The following is a 22,005-nucleotide window of genomic DNA, read 5'->3' as shown; positions in this document are numbered from 1 at the left end:
CACGCCGAACAACATTGATGGTCATTTAAATTTTGATTACATAGGCCGAAAGAGATAATTAAGAAATACTACTAGCATGTATTGGCAAGGGCAGCCCAGAACCTTCAGGAACTCTGCCGAGTGGGTCCCATAGGTTACCCTTCTTGGCCTATCTCCTTAGGTGCGGAGGCAGCTGAGGGTCTTCAGGACTCTGCCGAGAGGGCCAGAACAGCCGTCCTCACGCCCCCAGGGAGTGATGATAGCGAAGGTCCACCTGGACCCCCGTGTAAGGTTGAGACTTTTCCTCTATTTCTCTTTAAGACAGAGAGGCAACACTGGCTAGTGACGCTAAGAGTATCTACTGTCATATCTTGATATATTTATTACTTATTCTAACGTAGCGTCTACAACACACCGAGACTTTGGTGTTTGTTTCTGCGAGTGAAGGAGATATAGTGAGTCAACCTGAGACGTTAGCCAGCTGGTGCACGAGTTTGGACTTACGACCACAAGTACCCACAACTTATATGAAATATACAGGTATACAGTCCTCAGTAACTTTTTGCCATATTCTTCACATTCTGGTATAAACAATATTAACATTATTCACCACTGCTTAGAGGTGTGATGTTTGATGTTTCATAGTTTAATATTTATAGACAGGCAGCCTAATGAGGTGATGACCTTCACGGCCAGCAGGAGTTGTACTGACAGCCCAACAATGTGTTCAGTGTATCAGAGAACTGTGTCTGTTAACAAAGCATGAGACTTGGCCTGTTGCTATACTATGACAACATTATGTTGTGTGGGACATCACCAGAGTACTCCTGTGTTGGTCTAAGCAGACATATTCTAAAACTGCTGCTATATCCTTTTAGCATCGGTCAGTGGACTTGTTTGTGGTCCAGTAGACATAACATATAACTGATTTACTTCACGTTTGTGGGAGCAGTAAAAGTAACATTATATTCGAAGTAAAGGGGAAGTATGACCTGAATGACTGGTGACGAGTATTCAAGGGTATATGATGCTCTGTGAGTTCATGTGTGTGTTGACACTCTGTGAGCCGCCGACCAGTAAGGACCCCCTGGTCTCACCTACCGCTCGACCTGAGTGGGCCAGCAATTATGGTTTCTGACTGTACATAAGGAGACATCTGGTTATTGAAGCAAAGGTGGATCATCAAGATCACTGGTGGTTGGTGGAGAGGCGGGTGGTGGAGTGGTGTGCGACTGGAAGGTGGCGCGTAACTGGGAGGTGGTGCATAACTGGGAGGTGGCGCATGGCTGGGAAGAGGAGGGCTGAGTGGCAGTAGCTGGTTCTTTCTTCAAAAACATGGTGATTGGTAGTTATTTCCTCCTGGCTTTGAGGTCTTTAAACATTTCCTTGGACCATCTTAAGGCTGCGTTCCATGGAAGGGTCGTGATCAACACTGAAATCATTCACCATCTTTACCTGACGAAATAGTTCACCAATATTGTTCAGGCTCCAACCTTCTTGTTGTAATTCCATAATGTCTTCTTCCTCGGCACTTTTTACCAATTCTTCCAAATCCTTTCCTGTAAGTTCCTCTCCATGTTCATGAGTCAGCTCTTCCATGTCTTCAGCAGCCATGTCCTCAAACCCCTCACCACCAAACTGACATGCAGCACTCGCAATGTAATTTACATCCTTTAGTATGGACGGAAATCCCTGAAAGTTATTCACACACTCAGGCCATATGGTGCACCAACAAGCATTCACTGTCTCTGGTTTGAGTTCATTGAATGCTTCACTGTTGTTGGTAAAGTCCACAATGTTGTACCCCCTTCCAACACTTGCTAACATCAAGGTCAGGGTCTTCATCCATGGCACTACGGATATGACCATAAGAGCGACGTGTACAATATGTCTTGAAGGTACGTATTACACCCTGATCGAGAGGTTGGATATGGGCGGTAAGAACACCACCTCTACACCTGGATGGCTAAACTGTAAACTTTCTGGGTGGCCTGGTGCATTGTTTATCGATAATAACACCTTGAATTCCATCTTCTTGGAACCAAGGTATTTTTTCACTTCTAGGACAAAGCATTTATGGAACCAGTCCAGGAATGCTTGTACAGTTACCCATGCCTTTTTGTTGGACTGCCAAAACACTGGCAAAAGTTTTTCCTTTAAAGCCCTAGGGTTTGCTGAGCTGAAAACCAAGCCAGGCTTGATCATGTGGCCCGCCGCATTGCCACAGAAGATGAGCGTCATTCTGTCCTTGGCTGCCTTTAATCCAGAGGCATGCCTCTCCTGCTTGTTTACCTTAAGTTGCGGCGTATAAGTCGACATTTTAAGCTTGAAAAAATCAATCCAAAATCAGAGGTCGACTTATATGCCAAGTATAAAATGTGAAGCTTTACTACAGAGTGGTAAACAAATGGAACAGCCTGCCTAACACTCGCTGTGCATCACTTAGCGTAACTCCCGTGGCCTGCCGCTAATATTTCCTTCTGAAATTCACGTTTGGTAAATTTATTTGACATAGAGATTATAATAAAATAGTAAATTCCAGTATAGTTAAATGAACACAACACCACACGCTATTTTCAACAGCTGATGCACAGTAAACAATAGTTTCGCAGCTGGCTGTGTGGTGTTGGTGGCGCCACTGGCAGTTTGTTTATACCAGCTGATGCAATTGGTGGATCGTAAGCCAGGTGTACCGTAATGTTCTACTATCATACCGTATATAGCGTTACTGTCAAGGTGCTATACTGGTATGCTGTGTAAACAATTAATATTTTATTGGATAACTTACTGAAGATTTTTAGTGGTTTCTTGCTGTCCTACGTAGATCCTGTTGCCCACTTCCCTTTTTGTATGAAATATATGGTATATGTATCAAATATTGAAAGGTATTACGGTAAGTGTCTTGACGAAAGTGGCATGGCCTTGTTACACACTTTTGCCTATGTTTGGGCCTTGGGGGGTCGACTTATACGGCGAGTATTGGCCTAAACCTGAATTTTTAACTAAAAATCTTGAGGTCGGCTTATACGCCGCAACTTACGGTATGTGCTTTCTACCAGGCATTTTCTTCCAATATAAACCAGATTCATTGGCATTAAACACTTGCTCTGGTCTATAGCCTTTCTGTTCTATTAATTTTTTTTAGCTTGGCTGGAAATGCACCTGCGGCTGTGTGGTCAGCTGATGCGGCCTCCCCAGTCAGCTTCACTTTATGGAGCGAGAATCTTTTCTTAAAATTCTTGAACCAACCTTTACTGGCACTAAAAGCTAGTTCAGTCACTGCACTAGCCCCTTCACCACCTGTTGTCTCGTAAGAATGAGCGTAAAGACTTTTAGCCTTTTCACGAATCACGTTGCTGGTCCTCAATCCAAATATTCAGTGCTTTCTCAGTTTTCACTATGTTCTTGTCACGAACAACCTGCGCCACTTTAGCACTTGCACACTCGCTTGAACAAAATCACGAATTGTTTGTTCTTTCTTTCATGTGTACCGCACTGTGGATTCTTTCACACCAAACAACTGACCAACAGCGGCAGCACTCATCCCCTCTTTTAACTTGTCTAATAATTCAATTTTCTTTGTCAGGGCCATCACTGACTTTTGCCTTTTATGTTTCACCCCACTAGCATCACTAGCACTGACACTAGGCTGTCTTTTCAGGGCCATTTTCACAAAGAAACTCAAAAGTTTTGAGAATATGACACGGGATGCTAGGTCACGGGTACTGGGTGAGGACAAGCAGAACGATATGAGACGCCGCGGGCGCGTTGGGTGACTCGTTGTGCTGAGGGAGAAGGTTCGCATGCTAGCCACCTGCTTACCACAAATAGTCGAAATCGCGAATCGTAAACCCGCGAATGGGAAGGGTCTACTGTGCATCTAAAATCACTTAACTTAAGAGAAATGAAGAAATAGAATGATAAAATACAGTAAATGAAAGTAAAAAAAAGTCATCAGGTAAATAAAATCCTGTAAATTTCAAGTTTAACCTTGTTCGTGTCGGCGTTCATTCGTAAGTCGGACGTCTGTAAGTCAAGGACCCCCTGTATAGCAAATGTTATTATAGAGAGGTAGCACTGGAATATGAGGAGCAGTTCATTATATAGAAGTTAGTATAGAGAGGTAATGCTGGAATATGAGCAGCAGTTCATTATATAGAAGTTAGTATAGAGAGGTAATGCTGGAATATGAGCAGCAGTTCATTATATAGAAGTTAGTATGGAGAGGTAATGCTGGAATATGAGCAGCAGTTCATTATATAGAAGTTAGTATAGAGAGGTAATGCTGGAATATGAGCAGCAGTTCATTATATAGAAGTTAGTATAGAGAGGTAATGCTGGAATGTGAGGAGCAGTTCATTATATAGAAGTTAGTATAGAGAGGTAATGCTGGAATATGAGGAGCAGTTCATTACAGTATTACCCCGCTTTACACGGTTTCACTTTCCGCGATTTCTCATTTACGCGGTACCTTGCCAGAACCGGACTTTCACTTTCCGCTGTGCGTCTACTCATAAACGCGTGAAGTATAATTTTTTTTTTATTTAGCTCATAAAATTCATACAAACTACCCGGCCAGAATATAATTTGCATTGCTGGAATTCTTACAATATGATGATCATTTTGAATATAAACATCATGGATTTTGCATTAGACATACAAATTTTAGATCTAATGTAATAATTTGGTTTACACAAAGCAAGTATTTTATCTTTTGTGCAAAATATATGAAGTTTACATTCAAAATATTCCCTGACCTGCAAGGAATCCAGAAATGTCAATTATATTATCCTAACTTTAGTCTGAGGTATTATTTATTACTAAACGTTAAAATCTAGTGTTTCACCCAATCATTTCTCAGAGAGGTAGGGGCCAGTGAGCTGGGAAGAGGGGGGGGGATTTGAGTCCATTATTTGAATGGACATTAACCTGGCGACTGTATTTCTCTTTAATATTAATTGTGTGAGCATACCATCATAAAATTTAGATGTTATTTTTACAACAACATAGGTATTGTGTCGGAAAAAGTGGAGTTTGGGGGTCGGGCCAGTCTCTATTGTAATTAATCCCATATGTTCTGTTGTTCACTTTACGCGGTTTTCACTTTCCGCGGTACCCTGTGGGTTCAATTGACCGCGTAAATCGAGGTACTACTGTATATAGAAGTTAGAATAGAGAGGTAATGCTGGAATATGAGGAGCAGTTCAATTGCCACGAGTCAACCCTCACTTCTGCCGGTTAATGCTTAGCCACAGGGTCCAGCGAAAGAAGTGAAGGCAGCAAGTGAATAACATAACATGGTGTTAATTGAAATAGAGTCAGACGACTAACTCCACTTTTTGTGACACACAACTATATTTGTAGTAAAGAATTTATCTTAACTTTGCAGTGGTATGAAAAAACAAGAAATAATATAGAAGAGGATAGGTTAGAAAATAAGGTTAACATAGGAAAAATAAAGGTTAGGTTAGGAAAACTAAAAGTTGGTGGGGTACTACGTTAGTAGAAAGAGATGGAGTCGGGAATGTGCAGGGATGGAGGCTGGTTTCGAGGCAGAGACGGGCTACACAACCCTCAGGTGAATCACCGACCTGGAGTGCATCACCATCCTGTCACCACAGTTGGCCAGGGCTTCCTGACAAAATCCTCAAAGTCATCTTCACTGTCACTTTCACTGGCTTGGGCTGACTGTGTGGTGGGTTCTTGAGCCCGAAAGAAATCTGTGCTTTGCTGGCGGCTGGTGTTGACTGGTAATGGTGATACACCTTGATGTAGAGACTCCATAGTCTGCAACACCAGCTGGGTGGTGAAAGAGATTTCGCCTGTTTGCGTCAGGGTCGTGGGAAAAGGAGGAGCTTGGCTTTCTCGTCTACTTTCGATGGCACTAACATTACTATGGGATAAGTGTTGTTCTTCTTGGGATGGCCGCACCACCTGCCTCTTCACTGGCGTCGTCATCATCATATACCATCTCCTCGGTAGTCATATCAGGTTCCGTATCACCTCCCGCAGTGTAAATCCGTTGGTCTCGAGAAGCCTGGAACTGTAACACTCACGCCTTCTCTGGCAGGTCCTGCTACCTGCAACGGTGAACCTCCCTGCCAGTCTGATTGACTCACCCTGCCCGGTATTGCCGCTTTGTGTCCACTCCGTGGCGGGTGTATCAATAGACAGCTGATCCCATGCCTCCACCAAAGAAGTCACGGCTTTCTTGATGTTAAATACTCTCCAGAATTGTTTTGAACGGTATTTTTTTTGCTGTGCCAACTGTTGATCCTCATCTTCTTAAGCTCTTGCTATGGGTGGTAGTGTCTGTCAGGTTCATAACTCTTCCCTGGTGTTAGTGTAGTCGTTCAGGAGCTTGAACACCGTAGAGAATACGCTTTACGTACAGATTAACTCTTGAGGGTCCATAAACATAATATAGGCGTAGTGTTGGAGAAGGAAGACCACTTTTTACGTTGGGGTGGCGATCTAACAGTAGAGGCGTGTGTCCTGGTCGTTCAGCAGCAAAAATCTTAGTGCTTTATTCTATGGCTCACAGGAATTTCTTTACATGAGAACAAAAGCAGTCATCAAGCCAGGAGGGACAGTGTAGAGAACATACATGCCTTATGTGCGGTCAGCCAGTGGACTAGCTTGGTCATGTCCATGGTTTTTGTAAGGCGTCTGACGCGCGTGTGGATCACCAATAACCAGGCTACAGGTACTGGGCGTGAATTATGCTGGGCCGGTGATCGCGTTCCTTCTGCATGCCCGGCCCAGTCTTACTGCTGGCATTCTTCTGGCGGTCTTGAAGGTAGCTTTTTTAAGAAAAAGGCCAGATAAGTCCATGTTAAACACGGTTGTCGATTATTACCATCGCCCTCCATAATCTCCGCGTAAGCGGAGGGAAATTCCCTAGCACCGCAACAGGTCAGCATTGCTTCTTCACCACCCACATGTTTATATTAGCGATCTTGTTCGGGATCTTAAGCCTCTGTAGCCACAGAGGAAGCATTAAAGGGTTTGGGCTCTGTAATTCCCATCTTCGTGCCACTGCAATGTGTACAGTTCATGTCGCGTACTCATAGCAGAAGCGGCGTGTCGACCGCCATGTTCCTGCATGCTGGCCCGCGCACAAAGTACCTCATTAATTTTTTGTCTTGAAGCACCTGGTTTTGAAAAGCCCTTTGATCATAGAAGCACCTGTAGACTTTGTGATGTTAGGGCACTTTCATTTATCTTAGCTGCATCCTTCTTTATTGTTGAATTGTAGATTCATTCACACCATGCTGGTCATAAAATCAATCTGTGTTCGCTCTTAACTCTTGGATGATGGTATACCACTTACCTCATAGCTTAAAGACGTCCATGTCTTCTTTAGCCCAGATGCCGCTGGGTCCGGAAGTGAAGGTTTCTCTGGGGAGGCGGTGGTCGGCGGGCCATTTTACAAAATATGGATACACACTTTTACACGGTCTGGCCTGGAGGACTAGGCGGCTTCGTCCAAACTGTCGTCTTTCCTCCTCCTCCTCCCGAGGCGGACCGTCCATAATACTTTAAATGATTACAGCTAGCAGCAGGGGGGCTGGGATGCATGGCCAATCCTCACAGTCGATCGATCATATGGCGTCAGTGATAAACAAGACACACCTGCACTTATGCTGCAGCCTTGGCTTGCCCAGGCAGGAGGGAGGGGGGAGGAGGGAGAGGCGAGAGCACAGGCAGGCAGGCGGGTGGGGCGAATCTAAAAATAGCATCGCGCCGGACACTCTCCGCGTAATGGGGTTCGTGCACCGCGTAATGTGAGCACGTTAGGTTCTGGCAGGGCACCTCGTTAACGTGGAAACGCGGAATGTGGGACCGCGTAAAGCGAGGGTTGGCTGTATAGAAGTTAGTATAGAGAGGTAATGCTGGAATGTGAGGAGCAGTTCATTATATAGAAGTTAGTATAGAGAGGTAATGCTGGAATATGAGCAGCAGTTCATTATATAGAAGTTAGTATAGAGAGGTAATGCTGGAATATGAGCAGCAGTTCATTATATAGAAGTTAGTATAGAGAGGTAACGCTGGAATATGAGGAGCATTTCGCTATAGAGAGGAAGTACTGTAATTCATTTTTGTAATACTGTATGAGAATACTGTGTACTGTACTGTACAGTATATTCTTTGTGCTCACTATTTTTCTCTCCCATCAGCTCCAACTAATGAGCCACGTCAAGTGTATATAAAAGCAAAGAAAGTGAAAAGTACCCAGGAAAGTGTGCCAATAACTGTGACCAAGCATGATATGGATATACCCTCACCCTCCACAGTTCTCTCTGCCCTTAAGGTAAGCCATGTACAGTACTGTAATGATACTAATTTATTACTTTCTTCATGTATGGTGCAGCTACTGGTGCATCATATTTTTAAATTCGTGCCTAATGTTTCTCTGGGCACGCTACACTGTCTTAATGGCAAAGCTGTACTGTACATGTACTCAAAATAATGTATTAAATGATTACTAAAATTTTTGTCTAGTGCAAACTGTAGCATGATTATATTCAAATTAATCACTATCATAAGAATTCCAGCAATGTAAATTATATTTTCCCCGGTCACTTCTGTGACATTTTATAAACAAAAAACAAAAACTCAATCTAAAGGACATAAATAAACAAATAAATACCTTCGGCCCCAACAGTCAAACATGTCACTGCCACCTCCCCTTCCCCCCTCCCTCTCACCCAAGGTTTTGTGGTTATACAGTAGGCTTTAAGTTTTTATCTTATATAATATCACAGACTAAAGTTAGGAGAATATAATTTGCATCGCTAGAATCCTTGCAAGACAGCGAATAATTTGAATATAAACGTCATATATTTTGCACAAACTATAAAATTTTTAGCCATTTGTAATTAGAACTAAAATTTGTATGTCTAATGTAAACTATAGCTGTTTATATTCAAATTAATCACTATCTTATAAGAATTCCAGCCATGTTAATTATATTCTCCCAAGTCAGTTTAGTGATATTTTATAAGAGAAAACCTTAGTCACTTTTAAGGACAGATAAATAAATAAGCACTAGACCTTGGCATCAACTGTCAAAAATATCACCTCACCTCCCTCCCCCCACCATCTTCCCAGGCAGTAAACAGGCCATTTTGCATCCCTTAATTTTAGCTGTGTTGATTTATGAGTGTTTCTTTTAACATAATACTACAAAACACTATGTTTTGTTTATTCTAGAAGATGGGCTGAGGTGCATCTGGGTAGACTGTCAGTCTTTTTAGTATTTTGTGTTTCTCTCTAGTACCAAACTAAATTATTCCATTGAAACAACACTTTGATTTAGTGTGAATTCGGTTTAAAGCGACCTCTCTTCGAACGTATCCATTGTTTCAATGGGATATTGGGTAATTGGTTCCAGCTCACCGAAAAGTACATACAAAGTATAAAAAAAATGCAGTAAAGTACACTTATCTTCAGGTTATGTTATTCACTTTATGTTATTCACTTTACGCGTTTCTCACTTTCCGCGGTACCCTGTGGGTTACATTAACCGCGTAAAGTGAGGGTTGACTGTAATTGGTTCTCCAGCTCACAGAAAAGTACATACAAAGTAAAAAAAAATGCAGTAAAGTACAGGGTATACTTTCTTTGAGGTGTGTATGTAGAAGGTTCCTGATTGATGATGATGATGAGAATTAGAAGTGGGGGTGGAGGAGAATGGAGAAGAGAAGGAAGAGGGGATGGAGGAGAAATCACCTTTCAGGGGACCCATGCCTGATGCCGTATTTCACCCATAAAATTTTAAGTTCACTCGGTGTAATTCAAGATTATTTTCTTTAAATCAACACTGCACTGCAGTATATATTATCAATATGTTAACTAAATTTCAGAATAACCAATAATTTCAATGAAAAATGATAAAATATTCAAGACACCAACAAAATAGATGTTCACTCCACTGTCAACAAAGCAACACTGACTCATTGTGGCTGAGTCAAGCTGCTGATAGGCGCACAAAAAGCTAGTTCACTGACCCAAATTGGGGCCTGAGGGGCAAAAATTTAATACTCCTGTGATAATAATAATAATAATTCAGATAAAAAAAAGAAAAGAAAAAAAAAGCTGCCTATCTACCTATTGGGCAAACTAAAATCGTTCTGGACCATGGGAGTTTCCGGACCACAGAATGCCGGACTAGAGAGGTACTATATATATATATCAGCATATATATCAGCATATATATATATATATATATATATATATATATATATATATATATATATATATATATATATATATATATATATATATATATATATATATATATATATATATATATATATATATATATATATATATATATATATATATATATATATATATATATATATATATATATATATATATATATATATATATATATATATATATATATATATATATATATATATATATATATATATATATATATATATATATATATATATATATATATATATATATATATATATATATATATATATATATATATATATATATATATATATATATATATATATATATATATATATATATATATATATATATATATATATATATATATATATATATATATATATATATATTTATATATATATATATATATATTTATATATATATATATATCTATATCTATTTATATATATATATATATATCTATTTATATATATATATATATCTATTTATATATATATATACAGTTGTACCCCACTTAACGCAGTCAATTGAACCCAGAGGGTCCCACGTTAAGTGAAAACCGTGTTAAGTGAATAACAGAACATATGGGATTAATTCCAATAGAACCCAGCCCGACCCCCAAACTCCACTTTTTGACGACAAATAACTATGTTGTAGTAAAAATAACATCTTAATTTTATGATGGTACATGCACACAATTAATACTTAAGAGAAATACAGTTGCCAAGTTAATGTCCATTCAAATAATGGACTCAACTCCCTCCCCCTCTCACACTACAGTACACAGCCAGCTAACAGATGGTCGGTCGGTCCCTCCCTCCCCCCCCCACCCCCCACCAACCGTCCCAAGGAGATGTGTGGGATAACCTCAAACTAAAGTTAGGAAAATATAATTGACATTGCTGGATTCCTTGTAAGACCAGGAATATTTTGAATATAAATGTCATATATTTTTCACAAAAGATAACATACTTACTCAGATTAAACATTTTATCTAAAAATTGTATGTTTAATGCAAAAAATATGTTGTTTATATTCAAAACGATCACCAAATTATAAGAATTCCAGCAATGTAAATTATATTCTGGCCGGATAATTTGTATGAATTTTATGAGCTAAAACAAATATCTACAGTTAATAAAAAAAAAAATATATTCTTCAACACTATCTGTCAATCAAAGTACCCCACCTTGCCTCCCCCCCTCTTCCAACCGCGGGGTCAGTCCCAACCCTCCCCCCACCCCCCACCAATCCTCCATTCAGTATTAAATAATACCTCAGATTAAAGTTAGGATAATATAATTGACATTGCTGGATTCCTTGTAAGACCAGGAATATTTTGAATATAAATGTCATATATTTTGGACAAAAGATAACATACTTACTCAGATTAAACATTTTATCTAAAATTGTATGTTTAATGCAAAAAATATGTTGTTTATATTCAAAATGATCACCAAATTATAAGAATTCCAGCAATGTAAATTATATTCTGACCGGGTAATTTGTATGAATTTTATGAGCTAAAACAAATATCTTCAGTTAAAAAAAAATAATTCTTCACCAGGTAACAGATGGTCGGTCGGTTGGTCCCTCCCTCCCCCCCACCCCCCACCAACCGTCCCAAGGAGATGTGTGGGATAACCACTAAATTTTAATAAATAATACCTCAAACTAAAGTTAGGATAATATAATTGACATTGCTGGATTCCTTGTAAGACCAGGAATATTTTGAATATAAATGTCATATATTTTGGACAAAAGATAACATACTTACTCAGATTAACATTTTATCTAAAAATTGTATGTTTAATGCAAAAAATATGTTGTTTATATTCAAAATGATCACCAAATTATAAGAATTCCAGCAATGTAAACTATATTCTGGCTGGGTAATTTGTATGAATTTTATGAGCTAAAACAGGCAGTCAGGCAGGGTGGTGGGTGGGGGGTGGTGCGAATCTAAAAATAGCTCTCGAGCCGGACACTCACCGCGTTGCTGTGGAAAAATCCGCGTTAAGTGAAAGTTCAGCTTTGGCAAGGCACCGCGTATATGCGAAAACGCGTTAAGTGAAAGCGCGTTAAGCGGGGTATATATATATATATATATATATATATATATATATATATATATATATATATATATATATATATATATATATATATATATATATATATATATATATATATATATATATACATTGGCCCCTCGGTTAACGAACTCAATCCGTTCCAAAAGGTCGTTCGTTAACCGAAACCATTGTTTCAATGGGTTTTTGGGTAATTGGTTCCAGCTCACCGAAAATTTCCTAACTTCAACAAAAATGGCGGAAAAATTTACTTACTTTGAGGTGTGTATGTAGAAGGGTCCTGGATGATGGTGATGATGTGCATTTGAAGTGGGAGGTGCAGGAGGAGAAGGGAGAAGAGAAGGAAGTGGAGGTGGAGGAGAAGCATTTTACTGCTTCTTGGAAGGTGAGTCACCTTCCATGAAAATGTCAGGAACCTCTGGACTGACAGATTCTCCACCATGAACATCCTCTCTCCTTCTTGAAGTGGAAGGCTGAGGGCTAGCATCTTGTTCCCTCTGCCTTTTACTGAAAGTGTCAATTGTGGTCTGTGGGGCATCTGTCCTCCTCACCATTAACTTATGTTTAAAGAAGGAGACCACTGAGTCCTCAACATGACACAAAGTTAGTTCAGTTTTTTCCACTTCTGGGTGCTTTGAAGCCAGTTCCCTGAACTTCTCCCAGTGGTAAATCACATCTTTCAACTGTTTAGCTGACATATGGTCATCACTTTCAATATCCTCCTCACCACTGTCAGCCTCTACCTGTAACATCTCATCCAGTTGCTTCAAGTTATCAGGAGTAAGTTCCTCCTCATGAGACATCACAAGCTCTTCCACATCCTCCTCCTCCACTTCCAGGCCCAATGACTGACCAATGGACACAATCTCCTTGTCCAACTCTGTTTCTTCCTCAAATCCCTCAAAATCATGGACTACTGATGGCCACAGTGCTTTCCATGAAGAATTGAGGGATCTAGTGGAGACTTCTTGCCATGATGACACAATCAATTTTACAGCCTCCAGGATGTTGAATTGTGTCTTCCAGAAATGTTTCAGTGTTAGTTCAGGATCATTGGAAGTTGCCTGATGACACCTCCTAAACATTTTCTTCATGTACAACTTCTTGAAGTTGCTGTTCACATTCTGGTCCATTGGCTGTATGATTGATGTAGTGTTTGGAGGCAAAAACAACACTTTCACAAAGTCAAATTGATGCTCCAAATTTCTGGCAAGGTCAGGGTCATGACCAGGAGCATTATCCATGAGGAGAAGAGCCTTTAAAGGAAGTTTATTGGTGGTTAGGTAGCTCTTGACAGAAGGGCAAAACACATCAACAGCCCATTCATTAAAGAGCTGTCTTGTCACCCATGCCTTAGGGTTGGACTTCCAATAAAGTCCAAGCTTTGTTCTTACCACTTTCTGTTGCTTGAACACCCTGGGGTTTTCAGAGTGGTAGACAAGTATAGGCTTAAGTCGGAAATCCCCTGAAGCATTGGCACCAAGCAATAGAGTGAGACGGTCTTTCATGGGTTTATGCCCAGGTAAAGAGGCTTCATCTCTGGTGATAAATGTTCTTTTGGGCATCTTTTTCCAGAACAGCCCAGTTTCGTCCACATTGAACACTTGCTGTGGAAGATAATTTTCTTCTTCCATCAGTTTTTTAAATTCATCTAAAAACTTTGCTGCCCCTTCCTTATCAGCACTAGCAGATTCACCATGCCTAACAACACTGAAAATGTCACTTCTTTTCTTAAATTTTTCGAACCAGCCTTTGCTGGCCCGAAAATCTTCAAATTGTGTGCCTGAAGAACCAGGTTGATCTGTCTTTAAATGTTCGTAAATCTCCCTGGCTCTTTCACGAATGAATTCAGTAGAAACTGAATCACCTTTCATCTGTTTTTCCCTAATCCAGATGAGAAGTAACCTCTCAGTTTCTGCAATTAGGGATCTACTTTTAAACACTCTGGTAGATTTGTCTCTCACTTTCACTTCTTTAAATTTGTCTTTCTGTGCAAGAATTGTCGACACAGTTGATGTCGACATGCCATATTCTTTGCATAGCGCATTTGTTCTAATGCCTTGTTCATGTTTTTTTATGATTTCCTGCTTGGTTTGGATTGAAATCGCTTTTCTTGATCTCTTAGGCCCTATGCTGGATTCAAACAATGTCAACACGCGCTTTTTAAAGTTAAACTTGTTGCAAATAAAGAATATTTTCTTTAAAATAACACTGCACTGCGCTATATATTGTCAATATGTAAAATAAATTTCAAAATGACCAATAATTTGCTTGAAAACACAAAAAAAGCGTTTAGTTGAAGAGAGTCTCAAGCAAGATGTTACCTCCAGTGAAAACAGAGAGAGACTAACGCCTGTTTGCTGTGTTAAGAGGCTGGATGCCGAGCATTAAACTAGTCACTTTACCTTCAATTATGTTCAATAATTGTTAAAATTACTAAAAAATTTAATATTAAACTTTTAAATTATTGAATAGTATAAACTTCTTGATATTTACTAAAATAGTAAGGAATTTAAGCCCTAGAACCGATTAATGTATTGGCGGACTGATACTACAGCTGGTTGACCACCCAGTGCAAGCCAAAACTTGTTGAGGTCGGCTCGTAAGAAACTCGTTAACCGAGGGGTTGCTCGTTAACCGAATTTAAGAATCTTATGGGAGGTAACTCGTTAACCGAAATCTCGTTAACCGAGGGACCACTGTATTGTAATTTATATGCCTACAATTGAAATTTTTAACGTTACAGTGTACAGTTAAAGAGGAATATAGAACAAAGATTTTTAAGTATCGCATACATATATTTTACCTTAAAGTGAACATTATGGGACTCAGGTCATGTCTCTCTGGGGTTCTGGTAACCTTATTTGCCTTAGGGCCACGGCCTTTTCTACCACGATATTGCCAGCCACGGGGTTTTTCAGAAATGCGACCCCCATGGTTGGAGAGGGAAGACTGTATATGGAGGCACTGTGGTTGGCACTGCACGTGACTGCCTTCTCTTACCCATCTAAAATTAGGTGCACAATTGCAGTTAGACAGACCATGCAGCCTGGAGAGCTGCCATCAGGTAATCATGGCTAATCCATACAAGTGTGAAAAATAGCTTTACAATGATGATGAGTCATTGTAATGTATTAACAACACTTGCTAAATGATGTACGTATAAGTCAAATTTCAATCACACCTTGAGGTAATATTAAGAACTATGGGCACTATGCCACCAAATCACTAAGAGGGCCTAATTATCAGAACAGTACTCTTACTTTGTCTCTTTAAAGACAATGACTTGAGAGACATTAGTGTTTGTTGTAGGGAGTGGCTAGAGCCCACAGTCAGAACTGCCTGGAGTGCAAGTTGCTACATAATGAACAGTTAGATCAAAGCCATTTAATAGGGGACATTATTTTTTCAATCACAGCTCAGCTATATATATATATATATATATATATATATATATATATATATATATATATATATATATATATATATATATATATATATATATATATATATATATATATATATACACAGTAGTACTTGGGGTAGGTTTCACTCCCCACTTAACGCGGTCAATTGAACCCACAGGGTACCGCGTTAAGTGAAATCCGCGTAAATGGAACAACAGAACATATGGGATTAATTCTAATAGAGACTGGCCTGACACCCAAACTCCACTTTTTCCGACACAATACCTATGTTGTAGTAAAAATAACATCTAAATTTTATGATGGTATGCTCACACAATTAATATTTAAGAGAAATACAGTCGCCTAGTTAATGTCCATTCAAATAATAGACTCAAATCCCCCCTCTTCCCAGCTCACTGGCCCCTACCTCTCTGAGAAATGATTGGGTGAAACACTAGATTTTAACGTTTAGTAATAAATAATACCTCAGACTAAAGTTAGGATAATATAATTGACATTTCTGGATTCCTTGCAGGTCAGGGAATGTTTTGAATGTAAACTTCATATATTTTGCACAAAAGTTTAAATACTTGCTTTATGTAAACCAAATTATTACATTAGATCTAAAATTTGTATGTCTAATGCAAAATCCATGATGTTTATATTCAAAATGATCATCATATTGTAAGAATTACAGCAATGTAAATTATATTCTGGTCCAGTAATTTGTATGAATTTTATGAGCTAAAACAAATATCTTCAGTTAATAAAAAAAAAAAATATTCTTCACGACACTATCTGTCAATCAAAGTACCCCAACTTGCCTCCCCCCTCTTCCAACCGCGCCATATGGTCGGTCGGTCCCTCCCTCCCCCCCACCCACCCACCCACCAACCCTCCCTACCAGATAAATGTGTGGGAAAACCAAAATATTTACCTTTTTAGTAATAAATAATACCTCAGACTAAAGTGAGGTTAATATAATTGACATTGCTGGATTCCTTGTAAGACCAGGAATATTTTGAATATAAATGTCATATATTTTGCACAAAAGATAACATATTTACTCAGAGTAAATATTACATCTAAAATTTGTATGTCTAATGCAAAATCTATGATGTTTATATTCAAAATGATCATCAAATTGTAAGAATTCCAGCAATGTAAATTATATTCTGGCCGGGTAATTTGTATGAATTTTATGAGGTAAAAAAAAAAAATTATACTTCATGCGTATATGGGTAGATGAACCGCGTAAAGTGAAAGTTCGGTTCTGGCGAGGCACCGCGTATATGAGAAATCGCGTAAAGTGAATCCGCGTAAAGCGAGGTACAACCGTATATATATTTAGTGGGTCTAAATGGTCATAAAATGGGAAATTTGGGGTTGGGTCTCGGGTGCCTGGAACCAATTAGAATAAATCCCATAGGTTCTGTACTTGCGTTATCTCATTTTTCGATATCACTCACTCGGCGGGGTCCCAATTAGGCGTGATAACCAAGGGATGACTGTACCGTACTGTATATACTTGTGACACTTGCCAGTTGCTTCTGGTGTTATGGTACAGGGATACCAAGTGACAGTACTAGGATCCCGCTTCCTCTATAAAGGAATAAAGAATTGAAATTGAATTTTATATTTGACTAAAAAAAACATTCAAATAATGGGACGTAGCGAACGTAAGTGGCCCTAGAGCGGGCGCAGTCACGTTTGCATCACGTATGCATCGCGTATTCTTATAGATTGTGCTGCCAGGCATATTATGTTATTTTATTACCCTTCCTAACCTCTATATTTCATTAGTTTTTACGTTATCTAGTGAATTTAGTCAATATTGTACAGTACAAGTACACTGTAATACAGTGGTCCCTCGGTTAACAATGGACCTAAGTGCAAACCTGTACTGTACATGTACTAAATGATTACGGTACTAAAATTGTTATGTCTATTGCAAATATAGCTTGTTTATATTCAAATTAATCACCATCTTACAAGAATCCCAGCAATGTAAGTTATATTCACCCAGGTCGTTTGAGTGGCAAATTATGAGAAGAACTTAATCACTCTTAAGGAATAAAAAATATACACTCAGGCCTTCAGCGCCAACTGTCAAATCATATCGCCTCATCTCCCGCTCCCCCCCCTCCACCCCCTCGCTCTCCCTCATCTGCCCAAGCCAGGGTTTTAGGCCTTAAGTTTTTCATATAATGTCTCGGACTATAGGAGAATATAATTTGCATTGCTGAAATCCTTGCTAGACAGAGATTAATTTGAATATAAACGTCATATATTTTGCTCAAGAGATTAAAATTGTAGTACATTAGTGTACAGTACTGTAGTACATTTTATAATATTAAGTTTTTCAACTGTATTTTTTAGTAGATTTACATAAATTTCTTCATTTATTTTCATCCATTTACATGAACACACCATACTAAAAGAAATAAATGACCTTAGTGCAAAGCTGGAGTGCACATGTACTAATTTGATAACGGTACTAAAATTGTTATGTCTATTGCAAATTATAGATTGTTTATATTGAAATTAATCAGTATCTTACAAGAATCCCAGCAATGTAAATTATATTCACCCAGGTCATTTCACTGGCTTTTTATAAGAGAGAAGCTTAGTCACTTAAGAACTGATAAATAAACATGCGTTAGACCTTGTGCCAACTGTCAAACGTACTACTCACCTCCCGCTCCCTCCCCCCCCCGCTCCCTCCCTCCCCCCCCGCTCCCTCCCTCCTCCCCTCCTCCTCCCTCCTCCCTCCCTCCCCTCCTCCCTCCCTCCCTCCCTCCCTTCCTTCCTCCCTCCCCTCCCCTCCTCCCTCCCCTCCCTCCCCTCCCTCCTCCCCTCCCTCCCTCCCTCCCCTCCCCTCCCTCCCTCCTCTCCCTCCCTCCCTCCCTCCCTCCCTCCCTCCCTCCCCATCTGCCCAGCATTGCTGGAATCCTTGTAAGGCAGTGAATAATTTTAATATAAACGTCATGTATTTTGCACAAGAGATAAAAATTAATCACCTGTATCACATTACAGTAGTGATTTAAGAGTAAAAGTGTATATGTACGTATATATAGTATTCCACATACAGGTAAGTATAAAGACAAAGTTTATGTGATGATCGGACAACGTCCATTTCGGTTAACGTCACGTTTCCAAGAACGTATCTAGGACGTTAACCGGCGCATGCATGTGTGTGTGTGTATATATATATATATATATATATATATATATATATATATATATATATATATATATATATATATATATATATATATATATATATATATATATATATATATATATATATATATATATATATATATATATATATTGAATAAAGCTAAGGTGCTCCATTGTTTCCCTTTTCCTGTCTGGTTTTATCGAGATTTATCTTGTCCACGTTTTCATTGTGGATCTACATGATATAGTAATATAGATTGTTGTTTATTTGTGACAGGAGTTGGTCCGGACATTAATGAATATTCCTAAGGGAGAAACGCCCAATACAATCAGTGAAAACCAAATTAAATTAATGCTGGAGGAAGTTGGAAAGACTTTGACCAAGAGACAAGATGTTACTTTAGGTGTTGTCCGGGCTCAGGAAACTCTCACTGTGGACCTGGCTGTAGCTGTTGGTATGTTTATGTTTGTTTTTCATATGTTGTTTTTCATATGTCTGCACTCAAATCCTTATTAATTTAGGCATTCATATCACCTATGAATCTGAGGTTCTTTCATTTACCTGCTCCATTTACTTTCATATTTTCTGAGGAATTTATATGTTATAAGCCAGAATCTTATATGACTTACTCATAATTTTAATGCTTTCTCACGAAAAATATGGCACTCTAATACAGGTTGACCTTCTCTCATCTAGCAGTGTATTGAGAGGCAGCTCCCAGTTAACAGCACTGTTATTGAAAAAAAAAATTATTTGGCAAACTTCCCAATGAGCAGACATACTCAACCACGAAATACTGTAGTTGTCTGCTCGGCAGTATGTGTGTGTGTCTCCCTGCTATTTGTGGCCTGCAATTTTTGTTTACTCTCCATTCACAGTACAGTACGTATTGTCTTTAAAGCGACCATTATTGCCTATATGGTCTTTAATGGACACAGTGATATCTCCGTTACCTGGAATAATTAGTGCAGAGCTTTTCCGGGATGTGTGATTTTCGAGTAACGAGACGACTCTCTCAAACCTGGAAAAATCCTGCTTCCCCGGAATTTTTCTAGGTACAGTGAACCCTTGAAGATTTGGACTCGGTAAATCTAGATTTCGGAAGATTTAGACAGAATTTTGGGAGTTCCTGGGGCTAAGAAGCATTGCCAAAACAGAGCAAAGATCATCTAAAGGTTCGTGTAGCTAAGATATCGGCGCATTGGACATCGGTGACTGTGGCGGGAAGCATAAACAGAGTTGTCAATAAATTCCCACAAACAACAATTTGTTGTTTGTGGGAATATTATTTCATTCACCCTAGTAATGATACACTGTTTCTTTTTATGTTATCATATGTAAATGCATGGTTTATATAATGTGTTCATCACTGTTTTCAAATTCCACTACAAGATATGTGTTTCTCCCCTATGTACGCTGGGCAACGTATGCCTGGCAACATAAGTCTGGCAACGGGAGCAGTAAGTGGAGTGAGTGAGTGACTGCTTTCGCTAGTTAGCGTGTCAGTTGCTGTTTGTAACTCATCACTCCTCACTGCCATATTTCACTGGATTTACTGTTATTATTAGTGTTTACTGATATAATAAAGCTTAATAGTGATTAATCATGGCATTGTAGCTAGGTTAGCTCATCACTGTAACCACCAGGCTACTGGGCCAAGCTGTGAGGTGTTATGGTTGTTTTTCAACTCGTATTTTTGGGTAGATATACGTAATTTTCTTCATTTATTTTTACTCTGTTACATGCACACACCTTCCTACACACATATTGTGTAAAAATAATTGCCCTAAGGGCAAAAACGTAAAGGGAATATACATTTCCTGCACGCGAGTTAGCTGGCTGAGTGAGGGAGCAGAGTGTAGCAGTGGGGAGCATTGCTAGGGAACCAGCGTCCCAGCTTGTCTTCCTTACTATGGTGAAACAGGTAGTGCATGCAAATGGTGACTGTGTTAAACTTTCATTTGGTTTTTATTTACTGGTTTGGAAATATAGTATTTTTTGTTGTAAATCATTTATTGGTATTAATTTTATTTCTCTTTTTACAGTTCCTGGTACTGTATATAGTAGTATATTATTTTAAGAAAAATATGGCTACAGGAGGAAAACTCACAAAACTTTTTACCTAAATACTCCCCGCATCTAATATGCTGTAAAATACATTTCTGTATTTTTGGTGTTTTTTATATAATTATTTATCTTTTTTATATATTTATTACATTCGCCGGAAGATACGGTCAGTCGGCTTTTTCGGACAGGTGGTCCCCCCTTTTAGTCCAGATCTTCGTGGGTTCACTGTATTGGGAAAAATTTCTGAGAGTCTAAACTACGCATCTTGCACAAACAGACACTAACCCACATACCCGTAACGTTTCTGGGTGCTGGGGAAAGTTTTCCAAGAGTTTAAACTAAACATCTTATCATTTCATCTTACGCTGACAAACACTCTCCCATTACAGTGAGTTCTGCTATAACGCGTGTTTTGATAACGCGAATTTGCTCTAACGCGATTTATGAATTAGGAACGATATTTGTATAACGCGAACGCTTGTTTGCTATAACGCGATTTTTGCTTACTATTTCTCCAATTTTGTGGTATTAATTGTGAATATGGTAAAGAAGAATATCTCCAAGAAACGTTCTGGTGATAGAATTCCCGGTGATGATCGTAAAAGAAAGGATATAACACTTGAAGAGAAGCTCAATGTTATCAACCTCAAAATCACCCTTCTCCCCCATCAAGTTACATTCATATTTTTTCAAGGTAAAGTGTTACATTTACTGTATGATTTCATTATTAGATATGAATGTAACATTTATTTAGACTGTGCTATCCTTTGTGTTAGGCTAACTACTAAATTTTTTCGATTTCGAGTAATCTGCACCTAACCCTATTTTCTCCATAAGCCCTGTTATTTCTATTACGCGATTTTCTATAACACGATATTTTACAAGAACACAATTATCGCGTTATAGCAGAACTACCTGTACATTTAAATCACAGGCACAAATGAAAATATTTATGGCTAGCAAAAAAGTGTATAAACTTCTATTCACAGCATCTGTTCTAATTATGTTAGAGAGATGAATTTGGTACCATAATGATCCCGGATAAATTCTCCACAAGACAGTT

General features: G+C 38.8%; 1 protein-coding gene across 1 annotated transcript in view; it reads left to right on the top strand.

The window, feature by feature from the left end:
• The window catches only part of LOC121872350, a gene marked incomplete at its 5' end in the record, with an annotated part of 69,971 nt that overhangs the window by 31,758 nt on the left and 16,208 nt on the right, over positions 1–22,005 (top strand). Inside the window, 2 exons of the mRNA XM_042375066.1 lie at positions 8,160–8,293; positions 19,152–19,329. Coding sequence (XP_042231000.1) covers positions 8,160–8,293; positions 19,152–19,329 — 312 coding nt within the window. The remainder of the gene's footprint in view (positions 1–8,159; positions 8,294–19,151; positions 19,330–22,005) is intronic.

The sequence above is a fragment of the Homarus americanus genome, unplaced genomic scaffold, assembly GCF_018991925.1.
Source record: "Homarus americanus isolate GMGI-L3 unplaced genomic scaffold, GMGI_Hamer_2.0 scaffold20014, whole genome shotgun sequence".
NCBI lineage: Eukaryota > Metazoa > Arthropoda > Malacostraca > Decapoda > Nephropidae > Homarus > Homarus americanus.
This window is presented reverse-complemented; position numbering and strand designations above follow the sequence as displayed.